The 14,864-nt window shown below is 36.9% G+C and overlaps 1 protein-coding gene across 1 annotated transcript; it reads right to left on the reverse strand.

Annotated features, from left to right (window-relative positions):
- Positions 1–1,820: 1,820 nt before the first annotated feature.
- On the reverse strand, positions 1,821–14,079 carry kiaa1191 (KIAA1191 ortholog). Its single transcript, XM_016278679.1, has 9 exons — positions 13,891–14,079; positions 13,262–13,383; positions 11,429–11,537; positions 11,007–11,200; positions 10,753–10,864; positions 10,530–10,654; positions 10,326–10,429; positions 9,561–9,742; positions 1,821–2,807 (listed from the first exon to the last, which is right to left on the reverse strand). Exons 3-9 carry the CDS (start codon positions 11,451–11,453, stop codon positions 2,596–2,598), a joined length of 954 nt encoding a protein of 317 aa, XP_016134165.1. The 5' UTR covers positions 11,454–11,537; positions 13,262–13,383; positions 13,891–14,079; the 3' UTR covers positions 1,821–2,595.
- Positions 14,080–14,864: the final 785 nt, after the last annotated feature.

Consider the following 14,864-nt stretch of genomic DNA (forward strand, 5'->3'; position numbering starts at 1 on the left):
AGAGCTCCATGAGTTATCCATGAGCTCTGAACCCACGTCCACATGTTGTGGTCAGACTGTGATCTCATAGCTCTCTCACAGTGACTCACGTACAACAGAGGCCCTCACACTCGGAGCTGGGTGGACCACCAGGCTACATATTCAATCCAGACATCCCAGTGGGACTGCCAAACGTAGGAAATGACCTACGATGTGTCAGCGTGTAAAAGTACAACGTCACAGAGGGATTGGAAAAGGGCTTTGGGAGGAGGTGAGCTTATGTGAGAGAGAGTGAGTGCTGTTGGGTGGAGGGTGGCGGGGGCTGGACTTCCAGGAAAGCGTGTTTACCATGGCAGCATAAGATGTGAGGAGACTGCCAATGGAGCAGCATATGAAACAGAGAAACGCAGGGAAAACGCTGGGAAGGATGATGTTAGTTTCAGAGTGTTGGTTTGATAAGACATTGTTCGTGTAAATGATCAACTGCCATTAAAGAGTTTTGATAATCACATATTTACATCAAAGATAAGCATTTCAGTTTAATTTCTGTTTCAGTTTACCCAGTGAAGTGTATTTCTATGATGATACATCTGACCCGAGTTTCTACACCAAAAGAGAACACTTTTGGGAGGCCACTGTCTTCTAGTGGCAGACAAAATGTATTACAAAAGGGAGGCTATGGGGTTAGATCTCTGCCACAATTCTGTGCGCAAACGATCATATTTCGAGAGCACAAAAGTGCATTTTGCACACGTGTAATCTGAGTTTTGTGGAGAAATCTCAGAGATCTAATCCCATAGGAGGGAAGATGTCACATGACCAGAACTCACACACACACCTATCTAAAGAGGCACATTGCACAGACCTCTACAGCTAGTTATAAATACTATAACCTAACACTAACAGAAAACTTTCTATATTTTTACAAAACAAACAAACACATTTTTTTTTTTACTGTTTTTACAGTCAAGAACGTTCCAAAAGGAGGCTTTGAGAAACTTTATCAGGTTTAGCTCATTTATGGGTACAAATGTATCACACACACAACCCTGCAAAAGTTTGGGGCCAGTAAGTCTCTTCTGCTCACCAAGGCTGCATTTTACAGTAAAACTGTGAAATATTACAATTTTAATTTTTTTTTTAATGTAATTTATTCCTCTGATGGTAAAGCTGAATTTTCACTGTCTTCAGTGAAACTTTCTAACATATTCAAGTGTCAGAAAATCCTTCAGAAATAATCTGAAAATGCTTATTTGGTGACCAATTATTAACAGTTATTACTGGTGTTCAATTATTTATACAGTTCCCATTTATAATCAATGTTAAAAATAGTTTTGCGGCTTAATATGTTTGCGTAAATGTTGTGTAAAAGTTCAAAAGATTAGCATTTATTTTAAATATTTTGTAACGTTATGTTTTTTGATCAATTGAATTAATAATTTTTCATTATTTTAAACCAAAAAAATAAACAAATCTATTAAATTGTTTAAATGACTGTCATTGTTGATCAATACTGCTGAACAAAGTATTTCTTTTTGAAAAACTGTATAGTCAAACATATGAACAATAAACTACATGCATGCATTATGTATATAAATTTAATATTGAAAGCAGTGTATACACACAATGTTCAATATTACATGCATTAATTTTACACAAAATCGGTTCTTTTTTATTTTTAAGATTTAAAAGATTATAAAACTAAAATTAATACTGTACACGGTTAAATGTTTAATAGCTTGCATGTACCCGCATAAGATTTGTTTGAACTTTATCAGTGCTATAACCAAAAACAGTGAACCGTAAATTGCAGGAAAGAAATTTGAGAGGACATATGGCATTTATGTACATTTATTTATTCATTCATGTATTAACAGATCTAACGAGATCAAAGCACATACATTTGACCTTTTGAGAAATTGAAACAATTTTAAACTTGTAACAAAAATATAAGAAATTCTCTGTCCAGAGCGGTTACATTAAATGAAATTTCAGCCAAGGTTTTTTAGCCAATTTTTCAGTCAATTTTAGTGCCCTTGTCATCTGTCACACCATCCTCGACACAACCGTATCACAACGATGCTAAACATCATAATACAAAACAGCAAAGACTTAAAGAATTAAGTTATCACTGAACCCATTGTGTATTGATGATGTTACACAGGAAATCACAACATCATTTCTCAATATATGACAATTGCTCTAGAAAGTTTACTAACTTGCTATGTGATGGAACGAAAAACCCAACACATAAAAACACTGCTTTTGTTCATAGTCAAGCCATGAATAATTACACCACGGTATATCCAAAAACATCAAGGCACGCACACTCTCACACATACTAACTTAAAGAAACATTTTTAAGGAAAAATTCAAAGGCAAAGCATGGAAGAGGCTAACAAAAACAACAGCAACAAAAATGCTGCTACGCACTCACGCAACAACTTCTGAGGACGAACATTTACTTAGACACTAGCAAAAGGATGAGTCTGTGATAGGGAAAAGCAATTACTACTGCAGTGGCCCAACAGCAAGACAGCACAAGGGAATAAGGGAAAGGGTAGACCAGCTACGGGTTCACTACGTGTACAGCTGAGGTGGATGTAGGGAGTTCTCTCAGAATCCAGAGGGTGTCAGGACGTTCATGTCCCGGTGTTTCAGTTTGTGAGGTCGGGCCATCTGTCTCTTCCCCTCCATGGTTGGGATCTCCATCTTGGGGGGAGCTTTGAAGTTGGTGGGGTCCTCTGCCAAGCGGGTGGCCTGGGCTTTCATCACTTCCATAGGGGTGGGTTTCTGAGCTCCCTTGTAAGACTGCAGGGCAAAGCCCCCTGTGAACATACAGGAATGACGTTAGGTGTGTTGACACTGATGATGGGCAATGAACTTCTAACATCTGGAGCATTGCATGTGTAAAAAGCTCTCAGTCTGCAGAGTTTTAAACCATTTTATACAGCAGCTAGTTCTGGTCCTTCAATGTGATTAGTCTAGTAGTGTTAACATGTAGAACAGAGTTGGTCTCTGTTAGGGATGCGCCGATCCGATATCGGCTCCGATAGTGCAATTTTTCTTGGATCGGGTATCGGTCAGAGAGGGCCGATCTAAATCCGAGATTATTTTTTTTTCCCCTCGATTGTGCTAATTATTCTGTGTTACTTCTGAAGCCATATGATAGCTTAACCCTTTAACGCGTACGATCACACCAGTGTGATCAGACTTGGCTGGTCTCTGGAGCATACGAGCACACCGGTGTGATTAGAACTTTCAGTGCGTCACGTCATCAACCGCTGAATTCAAATCCGCTTTTATGCTTTGGCTGGCACGGAGCCAGATTGGACACGTTAATCATCCTTAAAAATATAATCTGGCGACATGTTTTTATTGATATCATATACAGATTGTGTGGATAACTATAAAGTTTACTCTGCTCTTCTCCCAGTTTACCGGAGACCTACTTTAACATGTAGGAGATAATTAATTTGCGTGTTGTAAATCTCACAGCTCGGATGCAGCGCAAACTAACATGGCGGCGCCCATCACCCGGTATAGATCAACTAACAAGGTCGACATAAAAGTGTTTAAACTACCAAATAGATTTACTTGCACATATTTCAGAATCGGAATATCAGATATTTCATAATATAGTGAGCATGTTTGTGAATATTTTGAATAAAACAGGAAAAACGAAATAAGAGATCCATGTGTCATACAGATCTATTGTGGCTACGTTGTGTCACATGACAAGCATGATGCGTCGCCATGGAAGCAATAAGGCGATATATTCTAAAATAACGGTTGCCTAAAAAATCCTCACGCTGGAGGCTCAGCTAGAATATTTTAAACTCACGTGCGAAAGGGTTAATGTGAGCTACATATGCATATTTAAGTCCTTACATTAGAGTTCACACAAACTCTTTTCTCCGCTGTGGCTGTCAGTAATTCGTTCAGCCTTTAAACCCTGGTCGGTTAACTTACAGCAGTCAGCTCAGTAAAGCTCTCTCCAACATCATTCTGTGTTCCCATTATACTTGATTTGTAAATACATGTCTATGATTTTGCAAAAAGGACTTTATCTTCTTGCCGGAATTTAATGTTGTTTTGTTACTTGCAACCGGGTGTCTGCGAGAACAAAACACGGGCGTAGAAAAGACTATAAATAGTTTTTAAGGTGCACAGTAACTGAAATTTAAAACTGTTAAAAGAAAGGCTCAATAACTGTTGCACGGATATAATACACTACGCATCAATTTCTCTTCACTTTGTGATTTGCAGTTTTTAACACAAAGTGCGTACAATGTGCGCATCCGGTGTGCAGGCTGTGACGCCAGGTTGCTTCAGGCTTCAAGCGCATCATTCTGCACACCGGATGCGCACATTGTAAGCACTTCGTGCTCATAGACTGTATAAAAACAGTTCGTGCTGCACTGTATTTGTTTTGTCCTATCGTATCTATCATATGTTGTTGCCTTATTAAAAAAATATGCTATACATTTTAAATGTATTTTAATTTTATAGTATATACTTATATATAAATACATTCATGAATGTTTTTAATGAATGGATTTTATAATAATACAAATAGCAATGTGTAACATTTTACCATATTTAGTGCAACACTTTTATTTGTTCCCCACAAAATGTTTTTTTCACTAAATGTTTGGATTTCTAAAATTATTGTGCACTGATTTTTCTAGAATAAATTTTGCTGCCGAATTATCCACTAACCTAGTTTGATAAATTTTTGTCATAGATTATAAATATACATAGGCCTATATTTTTTTCAGATTTATTGTTTATTTTATTTTTTTTATAATGAAGTAGTCTGTATCTAGCAGATTGTAAAATAATGATTATCAGTTCCACACACAGAGATATATAAATTCTATATTTATTTAAATGAGGGGAAAAAAACTTCACTGGTATCGGATCGGTATCGGCCAATACTGAACCCTAGGTATCGGAATCGGTATCGGAGGCGAAAAAGGCAGATCGGAGCATCCCTAGTCTCTGTAGGGGTTAGTACTAGGGGTGCACCGATGTATCGGCTGCTGATTTTTTATTATTTTAAAGCCATCGGCATATTGGAAATAGCTAGAAAAGGGCCAATACCTATGGTTTATTAATTAACTACATGGAGACAACGAGTTGCATGTCTGTTGCATAATCCAACGTTTTTCTCTGGACAAAAAAATTAAATACTTGCCAAAACAAAATAAAATCTGTACAAAATTATAGTTTGTTAGACGGCATAGTACGGCCATATGCAAACGTGATGCTGACGCATCCAATGAGCGAAATGCCCGCTCTCAGCTGTAAATTCATCATAGGTAAGTCGCAATGGCAATGCACTGGTGTTAAGAGTTTATCCAAGGATATGTCACGAACCGCCAAGCATTAGGCCTACATTTAAGTGAAAATGAATGGCAGGTAATATACAGCTTTTTGTTTGAAACCAGTGTAGAACACGGATTCACAAAAGGTCACATCACGCACCTGCAGCGTTTCTGTGAACGGAGAAAACGGAATAAAACTATATATAGGCTACATAAAAAGGAATATATAGGCCTATACACAAAATATATTTCACTTAAATCATTAACAGATTAACAAAACGAAAGTTTCGGATAATTGTAACACGCTTCGAAGTTCACGGGAAAAAAACGAGACGGCAGAAAGCAGTTTTCTTTATTTTACAAAAGCTTTACAGATTTGAATGATGTTTTGCTTCTATCTGTATGACAAACCAGTGTTGGTATGACCATAAATTACAGAGCAAAAGTTGGGAAAACAATGCAGTGATCGCGTCGGTGCCTCACACGCACATACAACAAATTTTTGCTAATTTGACATCGCAGCCTGTTCATTATCAAAATAAAATACAGTTAAAGAAACATAAGTTACACTGCTCAAATTAATAGTCTGTAGTACAGTCTGTGCCATTCAGAGTGACCAGAGCCTCACTGCTGATATAGCCTATGTGGAGGATGATGTTTTATGTCAATAATGCGAGTGAAGAACAAAGCCTATAGTTTACAAAATAAATAATAGGTTAGCATCCAGATACTTCGCGAATTTGCATTCGTGCAGAATGAGAGAGGTAGGCTTCAGTTTCGTTTTAAAATTTATTTGTTTTGGCTTGATGCTTATATTTAGCCTAAATACAACTTTAGAGGATTTTTTGCGGCGAGAAGGGAATCAAAAATAGCCTAATTGTGTTTGTAATTTTACTTTTATTTACCATTATTTTAGCCTACATTATTTCTGAATGTAATAATAAAATGCAACGTACAACCTACTAATTTAGGCATTTTTTCCCCCTCTCAAAACGCTTATAGGAGTAGCGTTTTTTTCATCCATGCTGAAACATTTTTAAATATCTTGGAAAAAAATTATTTAATGTTTTTATTGCGTTGACATTTTCTTTTGTTTAATACATTTGGTCTTTGGTAAATCTAGAAAAGATGATGCTGTATTGGCTAGGACTAAGAGAGATCATTCAAGACTCTCTTCATGATATTTTTTTTTTTTTTTGAGTAAATTAAACGCTGTACTTTATTACTATTGGCAAAGAAAAAGTTTTAAAAAACAACGTTATTAACCGGTATGTTTTCTACTCAAACCGGTTTCACAGAGGAACACAGGAACAGAAACGTTCAAATACCGATTCTGCTCGGAGTGAACAAATCTATTTTTTTTCTTGTTTTTAATGCCCTGCTTTATGCAATTGACCAATATCAGTATCGGTATCTGAATCGGCCAATAGTTGTTTGTTAAAATCATTATCGGCCAAAAAAATCTTATCGGTGCATACCTAGTTAGTACATACAGATGAAAGGCCTTGGATAAACATGAGAAGCTGGCTGGTCTAAATGATGTAAAAATGGGTTTAAAAGACGTTTAGAAGTAGTTTCTTAATATTATTTAATCAGAAATGTAGTTAAAAATGCTTATATTATAAAATATAAGCAAATGTCCTGCTTAATTTTATTTTTTTTTTTAGAAATCTTTGATGAATAGAAAGTCACCAAAAAATACAGCATTTATAGTATTAAATAATTACAGCATTTTATAAAGGTCCTTACAGTCACTTTTTTTTATAAATTTAATCCACCGTGGCTAATACACACACACACACAAACTTGAACAGTGAATATACACAAACACACACATTATATAAAATTACAAATGTGAACAAAGTCCCCCAATGTTCAATAAATCATTAACAGTAATCAACATAATTCTGCTGCCAAGTATATCTAGCTCATAAAACCTATTGGCCATTATAAATATATTGCATAAGTGATTTGAGATTATGTGTGCATATAAGATATTTTTACATTGGTTTCAAATGTGGCTCATTCAATCGGTTTTATAAATGAGCTTAAAAATCATATTTTTTATTTTTTTCGTTCCAGTATATGGCTGTTTGTAATCGGTCTTCGAGGAAAGTAAAAACTCAAGTGAGTAGCCTGGAAGAGAATGTGAATAAAATATTTATTCTCACTCTTGGTAAGAACCTGCCTGTTGACGTTTATCAATTTTGCCAAATTAAAAAACAACACAAGCTTTTTTTACTACAAATATTCTAAATTATAAGTAGCTTGACGATTAAACAACAATTTCAAAGTAGCTTCTCCAAACCTTGAAGGTACATGGTCACTTCAAAAAGGTTGGGAGCAATGTGCTGGATTATGACAAAATAATCTAAATGAAACCCCAAAATCTACTGTTTATATGTGTCTTGTGCTGTAGGAATGATAGGGTAAGGATCAATGTAGGAATAATAATCTGAGCAAATTTTTTTTATGATTCAGTGTTACATTGACTTATAAATAGGGGTGTAAAGATTCACTCGTTTTCTCGATGCATTGATTACAAACCCTGACGATGCAATGCATCGATCTTGAAACATGGATTTTTTAATTGTGAATCGTCGATTTCGGACAGTAATCGATTTAAAACGCTAAGAATCGAATGAATAGTGATTTCTGTAGCGATTCAATGCTTCAAAATATATATACACATTAAATTACTACAAGCATGAATTAATGGAGACCTTGAACAGTGTTTGTGCCCTCGCATCTCTCGTGTCCTCGCCTGTGACTGTCACAAAATTGTGCTCATGCGCCGTTCGTCTCACTGACAAATTTTTTTGAGCAGCTGATGTGTGATCTCTCCTTAGTACTCATGGCCAGTAATGTTAAAGTGAAGTAGTTTTACTTTTCTGTAGTTTTTCAATGGCTCTCAGTAATACAGACGACATTACCCGAGCAGTCGAACTGTCGAAGGCTGCGCATTTATTGCATGGACGGAGCAAAAATGTAAGTGTCTAAAGCATTCGCACAGTTCCATTGAATGATAAATGTGTTTTAACAATGTTGTTCAACCGAGTGTATGAAGGAAACTGTTAAAATAACCACAGCATTAACAACAACCTTGAAATAAGAACGCAAGGTTTATCTGAAGTAGCGTTCGTTGCTATAGCAAACAGACATCGGGCGCGTTTTCTTTCAGAATCATCATTCGCCAATGGAGAGGAAAAGTTAAATACTATAGCATTTTATTTTATGAAAATGAGATGAAGTTTTCGCACTGTAAGAGAAGTGATCCCGCGCTCAAAGAACTTAAGATGTGCCAGGCTATATCTGCAGCTAATCTGAATAAAAAGCAGAATGAACTGATGAAACATTAAGACAATAAACATAATAAATAAATAAATAACATTTATGAATGATGCAGTGCTAATTGACATATTACAGTACAGAAAATATGAAGTATATTTTCTACCTTATTCTGTGCAGAATAAGGTAGAAAATATACTACCTTATTCTGTGCAGAAAATAGAAATAATTGTTTGTAGTATATAAAACAATCATAAAATTGCCAGTAGGAAAAAAATATAGATTACAAATGATTGGTTATTGTTTAGCAGTGTATTTGATTTCATATAGCAAATTCAAAGTAACATAAGAAAATAACTCCTTGTGAAAAGTAATAATTAATTAAAATGATTGTATTTGACATTTCTGTCAGTTCTGAAATTATGGCTATGCCCCTGGAGTGACAAAATGATAGCCTATACATAATACTTTTAAAGCTCTTTTGTTTTTAAATCGTGGCTTACATAAATTTCCACATATGCCATGTCATACCATAGCATCATTAAACTAGCATCTAACAATGGACAAAAGCGTTTTATTTTTCTGTAACCTATGGTTCTCTAACCATAAAGGCTGCTGTGTAATTTGCCCCCTGACTAAGCATTTAAAGAATTTAGGGGAAGCATTTAAATAATCCTGTGAATGCACTTAAAGAATGCAGAATCAAATCGTTAGTCGAATCGAATCGAATTTAATATTGAATCGAATCAAATTGAATCATTTTGAATTTGCAAAAATCGTTCCTGAATTGAACCGGAAACCTATGAATCGTGAATCAAATCGATTTGCTGTATACCCAAAGATTCACAGCCCTACTTATAAAGGTTTATTTTAACACACTTGGCGGTCATTTGGTTAATTTTCCAATTTAAAGAGAATATGCAGAAGGGATTGTTTAGATGTAAAGTGCACCATTTGGTTTACCTGTTATGGCTGGATCTGTACCTGGGTCAGTTGTGGACTTGCTGACTTGAGGTCGTGGTCCAAAAGCGCCCCAGCGTTCTACAGGTCCATCACTGGAAGCCAGATCTATACTGGAGCTGGAACTGGTGCTCATCTCAGAGCCTGTGAGAGAAGCGGTGGAGCCCTGACTGCTGAACCATCCCCTGCCAAACACAAATTACCATCTCATTTTTTTAGCCCACAATTTGATTAATACAAAAGAAAGGATGTAAAGCTGCTGACTCATTCAGCACCTGCGTCTCTGCTTGGGTGAGGACTGAGGGGTCCCGGCAGGCGTCGACTGACCAGACGATGGCTGTTTCTCTTCTTTGGCATCTACACTTTGCATTTGAAGCTTCTACAACATCCAAAACACATGATTTATACATTAAACGAAATTTTGGAGATGTCCGATCACTTTTGGGTCCCGGCAGGCGTCGACTGACCAGACGATGGCTGTTTCTCTTCTTTGGCATCTACACTTTGCATTTGAAGCTTCTACGACATCCAAAACACATGATTTATACATTAAACGAAATTTTGGAGATGTCCGATCACTTTTACATTTGAGCCTCTTGAACTGAGGATCTCTGCCTACATGCATTGACTCTGCCAGACGTGAGAGAAGCGGTGGAGCCCTGACTGCTGAACCATCCCCTGCCAAACACAAATTACCATCTCATTTTTTTAGCCCACAATTTGATTAATACAAAAGAAAGGATGTAAAGCTGCTGACTCATTCAGCACCTGCGTCTCTGCTTGGGTGAGGACTGAGGGGTCCCGGCAGGCGTCGACTGACCAGACGATGGCTGTTTCTCTTCTTTGGCATCTACACTTTGCATTTGAAGCTTCTACGACATCCAAAACACATGATTTATACATTAAACGAAATTTTGGAGATGACTCTATGCTTTGACATTTGAGCCTGTTGAACTGAGGATCTCTGCCTACATGCATTGACTCTGCCAGACGATGGTAGCGGGTCTCCTCTGCATTCAAGCCTTTGTGAGGAGTGTAGCCTGTATCAGTCAGTCCTGCCTGCTTCTCAAACTTGTGCATGCTCTCCTGGGTCTGCTCTGCAACGCAATGTAACAGGTCCCATTAAGGCCACAGTTTTACACCAGTTAACACTTGAAATGTGATGGATAAGGCAGTGTCATCATAACATTCTTACTAATGATGAGGGAATTCATGACAGACGAGGCTTTGGCTTTCACCACAGGGACTGGAGGTTTAGTGGATTCAAAGGTAGCACTTTGTTTTACCCCTCCTTCTGACTCATCCTCCTAAACACAAACAGGACATACCAGAAGAATGGTTAGAATTAGCCTACAACAGCAGTTCCTAAATTGTGGTATGGAGTGGTTAAAATACGTTTTAAAAATGATTAGTAATAAATCTGGTCAGAGACAAGCAATGCACACACACCTCAGCAAGTCGTGCAAACTTCCTCTCAGGTATAACAGGTCGCCTCCACAGGTTGTTAATATTAATGTCAGATGGAGGTGGAGACATAGGGCGCTCAAGATTATCGTCATAGCTGACAGCTCGACGGGTCATTCCAATAGGGATGGACATTCCCCCGAGGAGTCCCTCTGAAGCACCTGGACCTGCTTCCAGGGCTGAGGTAAAAGAGCAAAGCACTGTGTCAACAACATCTGAACAAACAGCTACTTCAAAAAGCCACAAATTAATGCATTTAAAATGATAAACTGTTGTCATATATGTCATATATTGTCTCTTAAAGCCATTTAAAACAAAGGTGAAAGTATGTTAAAACCCTTGACAAGCCTTTAGAAAGTAATTTTATGCACTGCAATTTATAAAATAAACAGGCCTCTCTCCTTTACCTGGAAGGTCTCCAGGTCTGGACATTATGGCTACTAAATGAAGTGTTGCTGTTGGACCAAAAAGAGAAGACAGCCTGGACAAACCAAATCAGACGGGACTGGATCAAATCTACAGATGTAATTAAGAGAAAGGAACAAGTAACATATTAACCGAGCAATATTTGAGTTTAAGGCCAAAGAACCATCCAACAGCCTCAGATTAATCATTAAAGGGACAGTTTTGCAATCCTCTGGTACGCACTCCAACTGGATCACACAACATCATCACCAATGACAGAGTGGCTGAAATTCAAAGATCCCTGATATTTTTGGACAAATATTTCACACCTGGGGCTGTGTGATAATACACAACATTGATAATAAACTTAATAGAGTATTCAATATCTAGCCTACATCTAAACAATCAGATGCATGATGCTAAAATGTCTGCATAATCTTCATGTTTTGTGTTCAGTGAGAGCTGTGGTTTCATCTACTGCACATACTGAAGCATGCATGATGGCATTTCATTTAATTAATTTAATTTATGCATTTAGCAGACACTTTTATCCAAAGTGACTTACAGTGCATTCAGGTTATACATTTTTTTTACCAGTATGCGTGTTACCTGGGAATCGAACCCACGACCTTTTGCGCTGCTAACGCAATGCTCTACCACTGAGCCACAGGATATATCAAAGACAAGATCTATCATTTTGGTGTCTGCATCAAATTAAATTTACAAAATCGACTCTATGTACATAGAAAGCATTCTGAATGCAAGTAAAGTGTCTACTTTAATGTTTAAATGTGAAAAACGTTAAAACATTGGTGAACTACAGTTTTATTGTCACCTTTTGCGCTGCTAACGCAATGCTCTACCACTGAGCCACAGGATATATCAAAGACAAGTTCTATCATTTTGGTGTCTGCATCAAATTAAATTTACAAAATTGACTCTATGTACATAGAAAGCATTCTGAATGCAAGTAAAGTGTCTACTTTAATGTTTAAATGTGAAAAACGTTAAAACATTGGTGAACTACAGTTTTATTGTCTATCTTGCTGACAATACACATTTTTAATTTAATGTTTTAATTTATACAGTAAACTCATTTTTACAGCACCTTACTTGACAAAAATAAAAATGCCTTTTTTTGATGTGAATTAATTATTTTAAAAGATTAATTAAACTGTCAACATTTTAGGAATTAGTTTCTTTAGACATCATTTTTGATAATAAATCTGTCATAAAGAACAGAATCCGGGGGGTGGGGGGACACTTGTTTAATAGGTAGCTTACTTATAAACAAAGAAGGTTACATTTATATTCATTTCCTGAGGTCTAACAAACATGTGGTATGCCTTTCCTTCTCCAAAAATGGTATGAACTAAACATGTCATGATAAATACAGATATTGAATGACAACGAAAAAAATATTGTAATCATTTTTGGCCCATTATCTCCCAAACCTATTCACACCATTTCTAAAACATTCCCATGTGATGTCCACCATTTAACCATATGCTCACTCTTCCCATGTCCAATACAACGAAACTATTTAAGACCATATTTACATCTTTAGTATGCAGTTAGTAGTAGTGACAAATCATTTCTAATGCATACCTCTGTCTGCTAACATAATAAATGTAGATCATGTGGGGGTACTTCAAAGTAACCATGCATGTATATCTGAGACCATGCATTCTTTAAACAATCATTTTTAGTGCTAGTAAAATGGAAATCTCTCCAAGCTGGGAGAGATTTTATCTACACACGTTCAGATTTCAAAAACATATCTATTCTTATCTACACACGTGTGCTTCAATAAATCAAATGTGACCATCTCTTACCAGTGAAGGGCAGCCAACGCACCACTGCTAGAGCACAGGTTGATCTTGCTGACAAGCTGAGGTTTGCTCACTCAGCATTGTGGGACACCAGGGCGAGTACAGCCAGTAAAAGACAGAAAGAGCTAGGGAACAAGCAAAAGCCATAAAAATACATAAGGAAGTTTTGACTGACTGCAATATAAACCAGTTGACTCAGAAGATACTTAATGCTATACAGACTACAAATGAATCTGAATCTACGATTAGACTAAACGGTTTTAAAAATGTAAGTGATAACTCAAGAGTGAGCAGCAGTGTCGTGAGAGTCGGTGCATGCTGGGATTACACGAGCTGTCCTGCTGATGTTATGTAACGTTAATGCTGCTCACTTTCCCAGTAACGTTACCGATCTCCGCTAACGTTACGCACTAGCTTTAAGCACAACGGCTCGCTTTTGTTTTCAAACATGATTTCGCTTGAGTTTGAAACTATTAAGGAACAATGACTCTTTTACTGAACACCACCACATATTTTGACAATAATTGTTATGTAAATGAGCAGACTAGCTGTTCAATCCAGTTTTGGCGACCTGAAACCGGTTTGAGGGATGCGCTCGCGAACTGCGGACCGCGCGAATCAATTGTTTTTACCTGCTGAAGTGTTCCCGCGCCTCCTATACAGCAGCTAGCAGTCCAGCAGAGGTACTAAGGGCACTTGTAACAGAATGGCGAAATTACACATCACAGATGTTTGAGAAGCGTTGGCCTTTGTATCTGCCATAACTTCCCCTTCCTTTGGGTCTCTGACAATAACTAACACAACACAGCTGGGGCTGCAGTCCCCGCTCAATCTCGCGATACTTCGGTTTGTTATTATCTCCGCAACTGCTGCAGTACTTAAACTAGCCACACGGGGCAGTAAAAGACATATAAAGACCTAGCAGCTAGATAATTCGCGCAAGAAGAATTATTATTAATATTACAGGTATTATTTACTTACTTTTATGTCGTTGTAAACAGTCGTAAAATCCCTCCATCACTATAAGCCGCATGAAGAAAACTGTAAGTCCTCGAAAAATGTAGCCTATGTTTTTTTCTACCTGCATTTATATAGCTCTCATTTCACAGACACACAGTCTTTCAATTCTGCAATCTTTCTGGTATATTCGCGTTGTATTGTCAACTCTCCTCATGTGGCAGGACTGGGATGACCACCTGTAATTAGCTGTTATGAATATGTTTGTTTTAATTACAGAAACATCACCAATTTTTACTAATGGCACCAAACTTCACACAACTGGTGTGAGATGATCAGTTTATTAGAAGCTTCAGTTTAGGTTATTTATTTGATCATATTAAGTGTTTGAATCAAGAAAACAACACAAGGATCATACAGTTTTATTTCTGTGACTTCATTCATTGCGTTGTTGAAAGTCTTTTGAATATACTCTGTAAACTAGGGAAATGTTTTATGTTTTAAACGATTTAATTGTATAATTTTAAGGAAATATATGCTCTTAATTATTTTGTGTATGCATTAGGGTTTTTATTTCATGTGGTGTAACCATAGACTGGTGGGGTGGTTTGAAAGAATGAACCATTTAAAGTTCATTTGATTAGAAAGA

Source organism: Sinocyclocheilus grahami, unplaced genomic scaffold, assembly GCF_001515645.1.
Source record: "Sinocyclocheilus grahami isolate Dianchi unplaced genomic scaffold, SAMN03320097.WGS_v1.1 scaffold124.1, whole genome shotgun sequence".
Taxonomy (NCBI): Eukaryota; Metazoa; Chordata; class Actinopteri; order Cypriniformes; family Cyprinidae; genus Sinocyclocheilus; species Sinocyclocheilus grahami.

What these genes read in the sequence shown, in the direction of transcription:
- kiaa1191 (XM_016278679.1), bottom strand. Translation starts at nt 11,453, where the DNA reads ATGTCCAGACCTGGAGACCTTCCAG. An exon ending in CAGACCTGGAGACCTTCCAG is followed by an intron (nt 11,201 to 11,428) that starts GTAAAGGAGAGA and finishes CTTTTACCTCAG; the next exon opens with CCCTGGAAGCAGGTCCAGGT. An exon ending in TCACCCAAGCAGAGACGCAG is followed by an intron (nt 9,743 to 10,325) that starts GTGCTGAATGAG and finishes TGTGTTTGGCAG; the next exon opens with GGGATGGTTCAGCAGTCAGG.